We start from the raw sequence: 16,494 nt of genomic DNA, 5'->3' as shown, positions 1-16,494 counted from the left end.
TGCATGAACTGATGCTGAGTGAGATGAGCAGAACCAGAAGAACATTGTACACCCTCTAACAGCAACATGAGTTTGATGATCAGTCTCAATGGACTTTTTCATTTCATCACTGCAACAATCAGGGACAATTTTGGGGTATCTGCGATGGAGAATACCATCCATATCCAGAGAAAGAATTGTGGAGTTCGAACAAAGACCAGAGACTATTATCTTTTTAAAAACCCGCTATCTTATTATGTAATCTTGCTATCTCTTATATTTTATTTTATTTTTCTCAAGGATATGATTATTCTCTCAACACATTCAATTTAGATCAATGTATAGCATGGAAACAATGCAAAGACTAACAGACTGCCTTCTGTGGGGGTGGGGAGGGAAGCAAAATTTGGGGGAAAAGTGTAAAAAACTCAAAAATAAATAAATATATTTATTTAAAAATAAACTAATCCAAGTTTTCCTGGAATATGGTAGGAAGATAGATAAAAAAGGATGGGAAAAAATATAAGATATGAAGTTCAAGTAGCAGTTTTACCTTCATTTCCTAGCTATTCATTTCCATTGCTGTCTGGGTCATTTCCAGTAGAGCTTGGGCTAAGGGCTAAAACTTAATAGGTTATTGCAATAGGTATAATGTTGGATCTGCAGTCAGGAAGACCTGAATTCAAATCCAGCCTCAGGAACTTACTAGTTGGGGGATCCTAGCAAGTCTCTGCTGTCTGCCTCATTTTCCTCCAGTCTATAAAATGAGAATAATAATAGCATCTACCTGCCAGGGGTGTTGTGAAAATAAAAAGGAGATAATATCTGTAAAGTACTTTGGAAAACTTAAAGTACAATATAATCACTAGCTGTCAATATTATTAAAAGTTTAAAAAGTGGGTGTCACTGTATTTTTATAACTGCATGGCATAACTCTGTTCTTACTTCCCTAGAAGCTCCTCAAAACAGTGGATCATTTTCAAAGTTACTTTCAAGGACTATTTAGATTACATCACTAACTCAATATTCTTCTAATCTGCTCTTTTCATTTATGTGGATACATAAAATAATAGAAATAAAAATAGAAAGCTATAGTCCTTTGAGTGAAATGTAAAAGATAGGGGAAATATATAGGAAAGAGGAGATACAATTTAAATAAAGAATTTTTATTACTAATGTAATATCCATTATGAAAGTATATAGAATCAGATTAAAGACAAATAAAAAAAGTTGTCTACATAATACTTGTGGGATAGAGGTTAGAAGACATTTACAAGTTAACAGCTTTGAGAACCTAGTCCTCTTGTAAATGACTTTGGGAACTTAGTCCTCCTGCAAAGTGTAACACACAAGACAAATTGAACTACAACCTTCTTCTTGGGGAGTCAGTTATCTTCCCATCTTCTACCTCTTCTCCCCCAACCCTGATGCTTCTCAAAGCTCCTCCTGCTACCATGTTAAAGATGTTTGTTTTTAATGTAGAATGAAAGCAAGAACACACAGTGGAAGCTTCTACATTTGGAACTGAAACTGGACTCATTTATCTACAATTGGGATTCAGCAGTTTCCTCAACTTTAACATCCTCAATCTAGTTCTAGGTAGAAAAGCCATAAGGAGGGGGAACATATGCCATGCCCACCAGAAGAAGAAGGGAAAACACTTTTCTCTCCTGGATACTTAGGCAAGATGTTTATCAATAAGATCCTCATGATTTGCTTTTAAGCAATGGTCTTATAACTCATAATATACCCAAGGACTGCAAATATTATTATATAACAATAAAACCTTCCCTAAATTTTTTATCTATTTTTAAGAGATGACAAAATAGTATAAATGGATACTCACTAGAGAAATAAGGCCCTTGTAAATATTTTAAAATTTAGGAAGAATATTATGATAAAATATTTTCCTGCAATTTCAGAAACTGTGTGTCAAATAGTTTCTTTTAGCTACTAAAATAGATTTGACAGGTGACAGATATTCCTAACAGGTGCTATTATAGGACTAAAAATGTGTTAAGTTCTTATAAACTAATTCAATAAAATGATATAGAATATCTTTCAAGAGTCCTGTTCTAAAAATTTATTAAATACTTTTTTTATGACCAAGTAATTTTTCTTACCTCTAATGTCATATAAAAAATCCCATAATTGTTCTAGTTCCATATAGTTGACAAAGACTCTTCCAAATGACTGAGGAGAAAGACTGCAATAGGATAGCAACTTGAATATTGCTTCTTTCAAACTAGGTTCTTGGTTAGGCATCTTTTCCACCTGAAGAACTTTTTCTTCATATTTTGATAAGTTATCTATGTGAAAATAATAATAATATATTAATATAATAGTAATAATATGATAAAATTCTTATCAATGACATTGTATTAGAGCCTATGAAAATTAAACTGAATTGCATTTATTTAAAAACATAAGCACAAGATTTCCTCAGTTCAATTCTCCATCTGACTCAGAGTTAGTCACTGAGGGAGATACTAGGGAACTTTTTTGGGGTGGTGTGTGAAAGAGAGTAGTTTCTCATACTGACTGTCTTCAAAAGTTGTGAATGTTCTCTCTCTCCTCTCTGTCTCTATGACTGTCTCTTCCTTATTGATTCTTTACAGATTTATCAATATCTATTCATCTTGAAACTATTTATAAATATCTTCAGTATCCCAGTGTCACTTTTTGATACATCAAGTTCCTTAAATTTATCACTGATTTTTTTCAGGTTTCAAGGAAAATACCTTTATTCTAGAATTCTAAAAATCTGATGACCATTTTGTCAATACCAGTTGAGATTTTTATAAACTTTGATCATATTTTCTGATTGAATGGGACCACATTTCCCAAACTAACCATCTTAATGATCATTTTGATTGACAGCCTCCCTACCCCTGTACCTACTTTATGTGCTTTTTGAAGCATGAGAAACAAAGAATCCAGGTTTAAATTTCATTTCTAACACTTGTTAACAATGGATACTGGGCAAATTATGTCACCACCCCTAAGCCTCAATTTCCTCTGTAAAATGAAGGGGCTGGATTAATTGACTTCTTAAGTCCTTTCTGAGTCTAATTCTATGATCTTATGAACCTATAGGTTGTAATGTCAGTGATATATACTTTGGTACAGGGATGGGATGATATTTTGTTTTTCATTCTTAGAATGATGCACCCCTCTCAATCAATCAATCAACAAACATTTATTGCGAACTCCATACAAATACAAAACTGAGACAGAATAGTTCTACCCTCAAGGAGCTTACATTCAAGTAGGGAAATGATACATATTCATAGCTTAAAAAATACAAGCTATATACAAAGTACAGACAGCTCAAATGGGTAAGTTGGAACAAGAGCTAAACAGGAGGAGGACAGCAGACTGGATAGCCTTGGGAAACTCTACAAATTTTTTAATGACTCCAAGCTTTCCATTGAAATAAAGGCAAAAGAATCTCTCCTTGGCAAAAAATTGAAGGACTGAAGGCACAGAATGAATCATGAACTTTCAGATATAACCAATGTGTGGAATTGTTTTTGCTTGTTACAACCTTACTTGTTACAAAGAAAGGCTTCCAAGGGAAGGGGAAGATTTATATATAGAAAATTCTATATTCTCTTTTTTTCTTCTTTGTATCTATAAATGTAATTGTTTAATCCAATTCATTAAATAAACATTAGGTTTGAATTATGCATAAGACACTACAGTAGGCACTATGGTAAGTCCAAAAAAGGTATAAGATATTGTTCCTGTCTTCATGAAGTTTAGCCTCTGGAAAAGGAGATATGACATATACATGAATAACTGGAAGAAACACTGGTACCCTACTCACAAATCTTCAGGACCAGGGAAGAAGGAACATGAGCAATTTAAAAAAGGGGTCAAGGGGAAGTTAGGTAGCACAGTGGATAGAGCACCAGCCCTGGAGTCAGGAGTACCTGAGTTCAAATGTGACCTCAGACACTTAATAATTACCTAGCTGTGTGGCCTTGGGCAAGCCACTTAACCCCATTTGCCTTGCAACATCCTAAAAAGTAAAATAAAATAAAATAAAATAAAAAAGGGGTCAAGCTGAACATGAGAAAGGGGGATTTTTGGAATAGTAGCCTTCAAGAAAGACCTTATATTCTTCCTTTCTGATCATTTGACAATACTTAAAGACCCAGGTTCTTTTTGCTTTATTTGAAAAAAATAGCCTAACTTCCAATTTCCTACTGCAAAAGGAGGTAGAAGCTCTTATAAATAAATGAATATGTCTAGGTGCATAGATAGCCTGGATGAAGGGTGAACATCCGATTCAGGCTGCCTGTGAAGCCTGAGCCTTTTCACAGATAGAACACCCTCAACAGATTGGATATTCACTCTTTAAGAGATTTTTGCTTAAGTGATTAAAGTCCCAGACAGTCTGCCTTGCTAGCTCCCATGGGAGTGGCAAAGTTTATCTGTGAGGAAAGGAACTGAGCTCCTGAGTTTAGGGCTGGTTAAGAGAGATGTAGACAGAAACATAGAGACAGAGAAACAGTTGTTGTTCAGTAGTTTTGCAGTAATGTCCAGTTCATCATGACCCATTTTTGGATTTTCTTGGCAAAGATACTGTCAATTACTTTACAGATGAGGAATCGAGGGAAATTAGATTAAGTGATTTACTCAAGGTCACACAGATAGTAAGTGTAAGACGTCAGATTTGAATCCATGAAGATGAGTCTTCCTGACCGCAGGTCACTTTGTCATCTAATTGTCCCAGAGACAGACACAGAGAAGTAAAAAGTGTTTGAGCATAAGTACAGATTACTTCCTTTTGGGGCAATCAGAGATAGCTTCATGAAGGAAGTGATACTTGAACTAGAAGGAATCAGAAAAGAGAAACTAAGGATATTCCAGGCCCAGAGAATCAACAAAGCAAAGGATCTATAAAAGGCAAGGCAAAAAATCTCATTTAATTGGAGTTTAGGGGGTGTAGAGAGCAGTGGAATATAAATTTGGAAAGGTAGCTTGGGGTCAAATTTAAGAAGACTCTAATTGCCCAACTAAGGAGTTTGGACTTTAGTCAAAAAAGGAGGAGTGATTGAAGATGTTTGATGAGGGGGATGAGAAAATCAGAATTGTGGTTTAGTTATATTAATATAGATGGATTTGAGAGAGGACAGGCTGGAGGCAAGGAATACCAATTAGAAAGTGATTTCAATAGTCCAGAGGAGAAGTAATAAGGGCCTGAACTGGGTCTGTGGCAAAAAGAATGAAGATGTCATTTTGATGGTAGAATTGACAGGATGTAGCAACTGACTGGATGTCAGGAAAGGGAGAAATGAGTCAAAGACGACATCAGGTGTGGAACCCAGGTGACAAGTCAACAGTGACGCCACTGACAGACGAAAGCTTAAGAGAGACCATTAAGTCTAGTAAAAGCCGCTACAGTGATTAAGTTTTCTCAGAAAGAGTTGAATTTGCAAGGCTGTGCCTAGGAACAAAGCACCACTGCCAACTAGTGCCAGATCATGGGTACTGCAGTCACAGGTGTCCCTTTAGAAAGAACCAAACTCTCTTAACTGCCAATTCACAGATTCAAAGTGAATTCAGAGTAAAACAAAACCAAAAAAATCTTAATAACTATCTACTTCAAGTAATCTTAATAAATACCTACTTCAAGTTCATACACTTTATTCTAGATGTCAATTTGGCAGCTGTGTCACCTATATTTATTGATCCCATATTGCACTCTTTAGTAACCATTGAAATTCACATGTAGATGCAATACTCTTAAAGATCTTTTTCAGGAAGAAATTCCTTCACTATGATTTTTCATGGGGAGTATCTACATAGGAATCACAAGGATAGTGCCCAAACTATGAATTTAGCTCTGGTCCATGTGATTGCAGTGTCTAGGGCCAAACAAGACTGACTTTGTGCTGCTCAGACAAAATGTTGATGACAAGTTTATATCTGACTCCAATTCTTAAGCAAAATAGATGTTTCTTAAACTGGTATTAAAAAAATGTATAGGTAAAGTCTAAGTTTAAAGATTCTTATCTTTTACATAAAGATACTTACAAAAGATCTTATCTCTCATATAAAAATAAAAGATAATCATTCCAAAAATCCAAGAAAACCAATATATCTATATTTCACTGACTCAATCTATTAATGTCTCCATAAACCCTCATGTTTCATCAAAATTCCACTCTAAAATAATGGCATTTCAGAAAAGAATGACCTTTCCCTCCACCTTAAATGCCACTTAAAAAAATCAAGGGCATTTCAACCAACTATTTTGTGCCTCAATTTTTCTGTTTGCAAAATAGAACGACAATACCTGCCCTCAACCTATTTCATAAGTATATGAACAAAAGAAAATACATGACATTGTTCTGAGGTACTTCAAGAAAAGATATTCTACAAAGTCGAGACACTTGTAATATATTCCAAATTCAATAAACATCTATTAAATAAGGCACTGATTTAGATGTTGAAAGACACAAAGCTCACATTTAATAATAACTGACAATTACATAGATCTCTAAGTTTTATAAAGAACTTTCCTGTCAACTCTGTAAAACCTGCAGCACAAGTACAGGTATCCCCATTTTGCAGATAAGGAAACTGAGACTCAAAGGTTCAATAAGTAACTAGAAGATCCAGGATTTGAACTTAAGTTTCCCAAGTCCCAAATCAGAGCTCTTTACTACTCAACTTCCAAATATTAATAAGGTTCCTGATTGGAAGGAGCTTATAATCTGGTTATTGTTTGCCCTTCTTTTACAAAGAGGACCAATGATATCAGAGGGTAATGTCCTACTTTCACATGTACTGGATTTAAGTAAGTCAGAGGTCCACAAAATCTTCAGCCTTACTCTCTCTTCCTCAGCAGAGTCCAGTGGCAAGAAAAAAAGTCAAACCAGAGATTCAGAGATGACTTTGGGGATGGTGCTCCACAGCACCTGCTTCAGCCTTCATAAACTCTTCTTATCCATCCATTCCACCAGAGGAAGCTATCACATACTGGGGAGTACATACCCCCCTAACTCAGTGATGGATTTGAAGTCCCTTGGTTATACTCAACCTGGTTGAACCCCTCTACTAAGATGGTTTACCAAAGTGTGACTACTGTGCATTCTACAGCTTTTTGGACCCACAGATAAGACTTGAGTGCCAGGTAAACACTAAAAGTAGAGGAACATCCAAAAAAGGGTTTGGCACCTATACAACTGAACAATCTGATAGAAGTGATATGTAATATGTAATTACAGTATAATGTAAATAATCTGCCTTGGAAAAGACAGATGAATATTATACAATAGAAAATGTGCTAAGTGCAATTGAGACATAAAAAAGGAAGGAATATAAAAAGGAAGGAATGCAAATCTGATGAAGGGAAACACTAATACAATGTATATAATTATTTTGATGCATGGAGATGCTAAAATTATGATTATTATTAAAGGAGTTTACAAATAAATCACACTCAGTTTTTCCTATGTGTTCCAGAATGATGATTTTAGGAGAGAAGAATTAAATGAAAAAATTTGGTCACTACTGACCCAAATTTGATTTTATTCTACAGTATGTAAATGAAGCAACATGGATAAATACAAAATTTAATAACATTTCCAGTATGCCACACTAATCCCCTAAAAGCCCTCCGATATTATTATTATAAAGCATTTTCAATCACTTATTTGGTCCATGTCTCTTATCCCTACAAACAAAGATGCTGGTTCAATACATTCACAATTAATGGAGGGTGACAGTGAATCTCTCAAGTCAATCTAGGTAGTTAGGAGAAAGTCAGAGCCAATCATTTGATTCCTCTACTCTTAATCATGCCTAGCTAGGATAGTTAGTACATCCCACCATATCTTGTTTATGACCTTATTGGCTGTGTTCCCTTCATATTTGAGTGATAGTAAGTTTTGCCCCTGTTCCATTTAACCTATTCACATTGGACAGCTTTTTAAAAGGAATATTTACTTCAAAAATATAACAAGAACAATAATTTTCCTCCAATAGGAGTAGAGTATGCTCTCCCCTCTTCACGGTCATGGTTTCTCTGAGAATAGGCTTTTTTTTTAAAGTTAACTTCCTATATAGCATTAGCCCCAGCCAAGTTCATGTCAAGATGCAGTATCATTGGCATATATGCTGGGATGATTGTAAAATCCAGTCTGGATTTCAACTCCTGTATTCCTATGAACTCTTCCAGAGTCAAATGTAGAGGAAAGAGTCTTTTTGAATGCTTCTCAAGCAACTCAGAAGTCAATCTCTAACATCCTCCACTCAGAGATTGCATTAGCTGAGTACATATTTGCATTCTTTCATTTTATATTTATGTTGTATATATATTTTTATACTTGTCTTCCTCCATTAGAATGTAAACTCAATGCAAGCAGGGATTGTTTCATTCTTGATATTTGCATTCACAGTCCTCAGCATGGTGTCTCACATATAGTCATTTCATTGATTGATAAGGTAATCAAAAGTGAAAAAAAAACTTGTCCTGATAGGACAAGTAGCTGTTATGTTTTGGGGACTCAGAGACTGGGGAGCAGCTCCAGAACATATGCTACATGGGATTCCCTTCTGAAGGGTTGGGTAAATAGCCTTAATCCACACCCCTGCCCTTTACAGTTGGCTATAAAAAGGATACATATACATGAATTCTATTGCTCCTACTAAATAGCTTGAAATCAATCAAGACAAAAACCATTTTGGTACCAAAGCTTATCACTACTACCATCTTAATTTTGAGCAGCAACAAAAGATGAGAGTTAGAACTGAAAGAATGGAAAGAACCCCAGACTGGTAGTTAGAAAAGCTGGGTTCAAATCCCAGTTCTGTCATTTGCTATTTCTCATCTGGAAAATGAAGAGGTTAGATTAGATGATTTCTGGGGTATTTCCCAGCTCTAAATTCTATGATTTTCTAAGTCTATGATCCTAGGTTTAAATATTTTTACAGCCAATGTCAATTTGGAATAGTTGTGTAATCTACTTTTCTTTAGATTTTTTTTCATGATCTGTTATAGCTTCTTGTCATGGGAAGACATGATAATTTACAAGACTATGTGGAAAGGTCCAAATTGTAGTTGCAGAAAGGCTACACACTGAGGCTACTGATATTCTGCAATAATACATTTTGGCAACAATTTTAATTTTTTTTCCTGTGTTATCCACAAGATGCCATTACAAAGGTAATGAGAAAAGAAAAGTACTGCACAAATATAAAAGGCAACAAGAGGTCATATATTAGGCAATTTGGAAATTGGCACAATTTTTTTCCTTTGATGCTCGATATAAGAAACTTTGAAGGCTAATATGACCTCAGGATCACAGTTACCAGAAAACACTTAAGTTTAATTTTTTAAAAGTCACTAACACCAAATGGTGCATAGGTGCCCTATAAATCCTTAATATTTATGGATGAATTATTTTATCATTGATATTTAAAATCATATAATGCCCTTTGAAATTTGAACTTGTACAGTGACTAAATAGGCCTAATTTTTATTCAAAATTATTATTTTAAATTTTTAAGGGGGGGCCAATCTTTAGTGGAAAAAACAATGACTCTGAAGTCAGTGGCTCTGGGTCCAAATCCATATGGGACTCATTAACTGAGTGACCTTGGACAGGTCCAATCTGGGTTCAGTTTCATCATCTCTAAAAGGAGAGGTCTGAACTAAATGGATGGCCTCCAAATCCTCTTTTCCTTTTGGTCTGTGACATTATAATCTATTTTCTTGCTTATATAATATGAACATACCAATCTATATTCCTTAATTATTTTTTTTAAATATTTTTAAGTTTTATATTTTTCTCCCTCCTTTTCTTTACCTCCCCCTGACAGAAAGTAATCTAATATAGGTTCTAGGCTAAACATAGATTCATATTAATCTTGTCGTGAAAGAAGAATCAAATCCAAACAGAAGGAAAAAAACATCAGAGAGAAAAAAATATGTTCCTTAATTGTTCAGCAGTGCTAAGCACTGATTTGTAGTCAAAGACATGGACAAACTTTCCAAAGAGTTTATGGTTGATGGAATGTAAATTATTATTTTTTGGCCTTCTGAGTGTGGGGGAATAATGTCTAAGGGTTTTTGTAAATTGATCTTGGTGCCAAATTCTTACTACTGCATTTCAGTTTATCTGAAAAATTCTTTCAAGCTACGTTGATAAAAAGCTCTTTCTCCTCCTCTTCAGAATGTCTCTTAACTGGATCACCACTGATACATGCAATGGCTTGCCTTCTTCCATCAAAATACAAATGGTTTTTAAAAAAATTCTACTCAGACAGCTTCTCTGTGTTTCTCAGATGCTTTTGCCAGTACTTACCAACATTAAATTCACTCCTCAACAAGATTTTTAGTATCAGACAATCATTGTGCAGGAGGGTTTCCAAAAGCAAGTTCCAATTACAACAAGGTTGGGATAAGAGCAGTTTCAATCGACCCTGGACCGCCATTTCTCCAGTTGATGGAGTCCTTTCAAAATGCAAGATAAAGGAGGAATAATGTAGTTAATTTATCTATGAAATTAATAGCCTTCAAATGCAGCTGTAATACTAACTCCTTTAAATGTCAATTCCTTTCAGATTACTCTGAAAATGCTTTCATGCTTACTTACTTTCAGGCTTCTCAGAGAAGGAATTACATTTAATCTCAACTAGCTAAAAGCAAATTAACATTTGGTGGTCTGCCAAATTTATAACTGATACAAAGTAACCTTACTGATAACGAATAATTTAAGTTCTTGTTTTGCAAAGCAAAAACGTTTTGTGTGCATGAATAGATTAAATTAATATATGATTGCTTCTTTCATCATTCAGCATGTATTATTTTGTGCTTCTTATATTTCATTGAATATCAAAATTGATGAAAACATAAACTTATTTTGTCAAGTCAACAAGCATTTATTAGGTGCCTACTATGAGACTGGAAATATCTAATTGTTACTCATGTAAAGCTTCATTACATAGAATCATGACTCTAACCATGTATTCAATACTGTAGCCACTAACAATATTCATCCCTCTCCCTTTGTAGATCAGATTAATTACAGGTAAATGAGCAGAAGGCAGGAGAAGAACCTGGAAGCTAGAGCCCTCTGCTCACATTAAGTTCAGATCCAGTTCTGCCACTTACTACCTATGTAATAACATTGGGCAAGACCCAATCTCTTTGAACCTCAGTTTTCTTAAGTGTAAAATAAAGGACTTGGACTTCTGTGGTTAATTCCAGAACTATTCATAAGGTAGTGGTTTGCAACCACTTCCAAAGTTAATGGTTTGTTTGTTTTCATTCAAAACATGATTTCATTGGTACAGAATTCATATTCTGGATGAAGAAGCTCCCTCTAATGTTAATCATCAACTGCTCTGCGACTTATAATCTTAGAAAAATTGCCTGGCTATTTGCAAAGTTACATGACCCTCCCAGAGTATTACATAGCCAGTTGGCATCAGAATTGAGATTTGAAACTATAGCCAATATACCATGCTGTCTCTCATTGTTGAAAACTAGTAACAGTAATCATGTCCTACTATACTATCATTTTATAATTTACTAGAGTGTTAAAAAGGAAGTAGTTTAAACTAGCAACACATATTAAGCATTTTTATATAAAAGGCATTGTAATGGGCACTGGAGCTATAGAGATTGGGGATCTTAGAAACAAAGCTAAGTTAAATTTCCATTTTAATTATCTAGGTTAAGGAGTGAGGTTTTATTCAACCATAATAAGCAGCAGCATGGCATAGTAGATAGGTAAATAGCCTCACTTCAAGAAAACCTGGGTTTAAATCTTGTCTCTTATACATGTGGTTTGTATGATCCCAGTCAAATCTCTGAGCTCTTGAGGCAAATCTATAACATGGTAAGTTGCCAAGCAAGTGCCGATCTGTATTGGTAAAGAAAATTCTCAGTCAGAGTTAACTAAATCAGTGAAAACAAAGGTCCAGAACAAAATCCAAATTATTCAATATAATTCACAATATAGGTGTCATCCTTTATTCCTCACTCTCATAACCAATCTGTTGTCAAGGATTGTTGATTTTTTTCCATAACATTTCTCAAGTATGTCTACATCTCTCCTATGATACAGATACTACCCTTATCACTTCAACCTATACTACTGAAATAATTTGTCATTGCTCTCCCTGTCACATGACTCTCCCTCTTCAGTCGATTCTCCACTTGGCTGAAAAGTGATCTTCCTAAAGCACAAGTCAGCTTATGTCATCCCCTCACCCCCCTTACACTCAATAAATTCCACTGTCTCCCTATCATCTTTAAGATCAAATAAAATCCTTTATTATTCAAAGTTCTTCTGAACCTTCCTCCTGTCCTTTCCAGTCTTCTTACATTGTCCTTCCCCAGTTTGAACTGGGCCCCTTAATATTCCTTAAATGAGACATACTATTTCCTTATTCCAGATATTTTCCCTAGTTGTCCTTCATGCCTGGAATGTTCTCTCTTCTTACCTCCATCTCCTGGTTTACCTGGTTTCCTTCAAGAACCATCAAAAATCCTACCTTCCATAGGAAATCTTTGATGATCTTCCTTTATTCTAGTGCCCTCCTGCAATTTGTTCTGAATATAGCTTGCATGTTGTCTCTTCCATTTGACTATAAGCTCCTTCAGAATGAGGACTGTCTTTTATCTTTTTTGGGGGAGGGGAAACAGTAGGTGCTTTATAGATATTAATTGCCTGAATAGTATTGACACTAACCTAAATACTATAGCGCAGCAATTCTTAATCTGTAATTCATAAACTTTTTTTTAAATTGCTAAGTAGACTTCATTAGATTTTATTTCCTTTTTTTACAAATTTTGTTTTATTCATTTTAAAATATTCTGATAAAGGGTCCACAGATTTCACCAGATTGCCAGAAAGTTTCATGAGTCAAAAAAGGTTAAACTCCCCTGCACAGAAAGAAGTTACAAAGTAGAAAGCAGAAAGGCAGCTCAGAACTCAGTTCACAGAATACAAAATCCAAGGAAAAGGTTAGTAGTAAAACCTTTAGCCTCAAATATCCATATAGAAATGTACAGAGTATAGACAACAAGCAAAACTAATTTAGAGTTCTGAGGCAAATTTCATCTCAAAATTATCACTGAAAGTCAGGTAAGATAAAATCTATGCTGGAATATGGCACTGGATAAGTATACCTTATATTTAAAATAAAAGATAGGTAAAAGAGGGAGAGCTACTATTGTATATTAAAAAGATTCAAAGCAAGTGCTAGATTGGAAAATCTTGGTAGTGAACAATGAAGGGAGAAAGAGAAGTGATTTTGTCATACTACAGGATGGCTTAGACAGAAAAAGGAAATAGACATTGTATTAGGAAAACTGATCCCAAGCTTGGCCCAAAGCAATGGTATTGTAGTGATGGAAGGCTTTTGGTTGTCTAAGCTATCTACTGTAGTTCTCTCTCTATTAAATAGAGCCACTAATAATTTCCTAACTTGCCTTACTGGCCATTATAGCTTTCAAAAAGTAGAGGAAGCAAGGAAAGGAAAAAGAGAAAATTATATTTTGCATATGATTCTTGCTAACAGAGAGAAAGTGTTGGTTAGAGTGGAAATGATAAAAAATGCTAGTGATTGCTATCTCCTAGAATCTGTGATAGCTGGTGAAAGTCATGCATAGTCTGACAGATAGTTTAGAGTTATAAAGAGCAGATTTCAAAGGATTTAGGAAAAGGATAGGTAAGATTTCCTGGCCTAAAATGCTACAGAGGAATTCAGCCCTAGAGGGATGAAATAATGGGCGTAATGAACTCTGAAAACTTTAGTTATAAATGTCATCAAGATCCTGTTGCAGACCTACCTTGAACAATGCTAAAAATCAGTAGGCATCAATTAAACACTTACTTACTGCATACAAGGCACTATTCTAGGTTCTGGGAGTAAAAAGGAGTTTACAATTTAATTGGAAGGATGACAGGAATTCAAGAAACAACTATAACCGAAGGCAGAAGGTTCTATGTGTAAACAGAAATTTTGAGAAAGTTCAATGAAGAATCTGAAAATTAATCTTTGGTCCCTTTCAGCTAAGACTATCATATAAAGTTGCTAGGGGAAAGGGTCAGGTGTTTTACCTTTCTTTTCCCCCTTCCCAATTATTGTTTGTTTAGGGGTAAAGAAGGGTTGGTGTCAAAGGCTCAGAATAGGAGCAAAATTTTAACATACACATTCCCTTCCGTGAGGTAAGTTTTTCCTTAAAAGGGGGAATTGGTTGATTCAGAAGACTAAAGACTCATACTTGTCCAAATACATAATAGCAATTTAATATTGACTGGCTAAGTTCAGAACCACCACTTGAAGCTTGTGAGTGGAGGCTAGAGGAGAGGGGCTCTCAGAGAGTGGACCAGGAGATGGAAAGTGAAGGCAGGTTCAGCTGAATAAGCTGGAGTTGTTTTGAATGACTTTCTCTTGCATGACTAACTAATTCTCTTTTTGTAAACTATTGAATGATCTATAAGGGTATCATTTTGGTACAATATCAAACTTAAGCTACTGGGTCAGGCCCAGACTTCAACTAACTCTGATAGTATAATGTAAGGCCTGAGACATTCTGCCCATCTGGAAAGGCCTGGAGTGTGGATCCAATGACAAACTCTATAGGGCCACCCAAAAGACTTTTGTGATGCCCTTTATTTCTATTGACAAGGACTAGATTAGTTAAATTCTCAAAGGTCATCTCTTATGAAATGGAAAGATGAGTGGAACGAATTTTTAGTGGAAAGAATATTTACATCAATAAAATCATTGTACCAATTCAAGATCTTCTGGACTCCCATGGTAGTACTGAGTTTACAGGTCAGACCTGGAACAAGTCAAAGCCACACAAAACTATGTGGTAGGTACTAGCATTGGCTAAGGTCTCTAAGACCTTGAGGTTCTTCAAGTTTGGTCTAGGTTTTGTGGGACTCCACTACTTTAGATCTGAACAGAACTGAACCTGCACCTAAGGGTTTTGAACTTGTAGACCACCCGAAACCTAAGGGGAAACATTGGGAGGAAGATGAAGAATGGAGGAAATTTTAAATGTTCAAAACAATTTTATCCCAAACCCTTGGAGGCTGCTTATGTGATCCTGGTTCATAATATGAGTTATTATACTCAACAGTCAAAAAACAATTAATATGTGGTAAAAAGTAAGTACTAATTTAAATAACAATAGTTTTTTTTATTCCCACCATATACTGTCATTGGAGTCTACATATCACCCATTATTTCTGCTATTCCCTTCTTTTTCAGCTTGGTCCCAGAACCCACACTGGATAGTCTGGTAGTAGGAAGAGCTGACATCACTGGGGTCACCCTTCCCCATTTCCAAGACAAGAAGACAGGAAGAAAGCTACCACTGGAATAAACAAGTCCTACCCCCCTTGCCTGAGATGCGTGACAATATTTGAATAAAATGGAAGACAATCACTCCACTTTTTTTAGTGAGGTGGAGAGCAATGAGCCTTATCATCTTTTCTACCCTTTACCTTCTGCAGTCCCCTGGCATTCCCATTTTAATGAATTAAATAACCGAGTACTTTTGGACCTTGCCATATACCCTAGTTCTAGACTCTTAAGACTTCTAGGATTTTCTCCTTGACTTTTCATCTACCCTGTAGATGAACTTTCCTTTATATATTGTCTCTTCCAATAAAAAGAATGAACTTCTTGAAAGCAGGGATTCTCTTTGTAGGGCCAAAGTTTAGCATGAATAAATACTTAATGCATCCTTTTTAAAATGTATTTATTTATTCCAACTTTTCTCTTTTATCTCTGCCACAATATCTGTAGCATCATCTTTGAATATGAAAACCAGCAATATAACACTAAGGATGTGTGATTTGTGGACTTGTGGAAAGATCACTGGACTTGAAATTAGGAAGGTCTGGATTAAAATTCTCAACACAATGACTAGATATATGACTTTAAAGTCACAAGTCATCTTTAAACCTCAGCATATCCCTTTGTAAAATGGCGATAATAATACTCTTTCTACCAATGTAGTTTATCATAAGGAAAAGACCTTGTAAACTTTAATGCACCATATAAATATGTTGACTTTACAATGATGATTAGAAATATTAATAGGCACAGAACAGATAGCAATAAATATTTCCTGTTGGACTGATTGAGATAATACATTTGATGAATGAGGCTTAAGAAGTTTGATAAGAAAACCAGGCTGATTCAACAAAATACCTATCACAAATTTCTCTTTCCTTTTCCCTTGATCATTAACATGAGTTTTTTGGTTAGCCACAAAGATACAAAATGAAGAAGAGAATTTTAATTTAATTTTTATAGTAACGTATTTGAATACCTGGTTAGGATAAAAGAACTTATCATTGACCAGATGGGAAATCATTTGTTGAAATGCATGCCAGCTTTTGGCTCTATCAGGCTAGCACGAATTTTAAAAAGTACAGTGGCATGACTCATTCAGAGGAAAAGTAATATATTATAAACATTCCTCAATAATTAAGCTAACAGCAATAAATGCATTGAGGAGTTTGT

At 35.1% G+C, this 16,494-nt stretch overlaps 1 protein-coding gene across 4 annotated transcripts in view; it reads right to left on the bottom strand.

The window, feature by feature from the left end:
* The window catches only part of KIAA0825 (KIAA0825 ortholog), a 547,976-nt gene that overhangs the window by 308,263 nt on the left and 223,219 nt on the right, over positions 1 to 16,494 (bottom strand). For all 4 annotated transcript variants that reach the window (XM_074206876.1, XM_074206877.1, XM_074206875.1 and 1 more), the window contains 2 exons: positions 10,302 to 10,450; positions 2,103 to 2,288 (listed from right to left, as the gene is read on the bottom strand). In XM_074206876.1, the coding sequence (XP_074062977.1) occupies positions 2,103 to 2,288; positions 10,302 to 10,450 (335 nt within the window). The remainder of the gene's footprint in view (positions 1 to 2,102; positions 2,289 to 10,301; positions 10,451 to 16,494) is intronic.

This window comes from Macrotis lagotis, chromosome X (genome assembly GCF_037893015.1).
Source record: "Macrotis lagotis isolate mMagLag1 chromosome X, bilby.v1.9.chrom.fasta, whole genome shotgun sequence".
NCBI lineage: Eukaryota > Metazoa > Chordata > Mammalia > Peramelemorphia > Peramelidae > Macrotis > Macrotis lagotis.
This window is presented reverse-complemented; position numbering and strand designations above follow the sequence as displayed.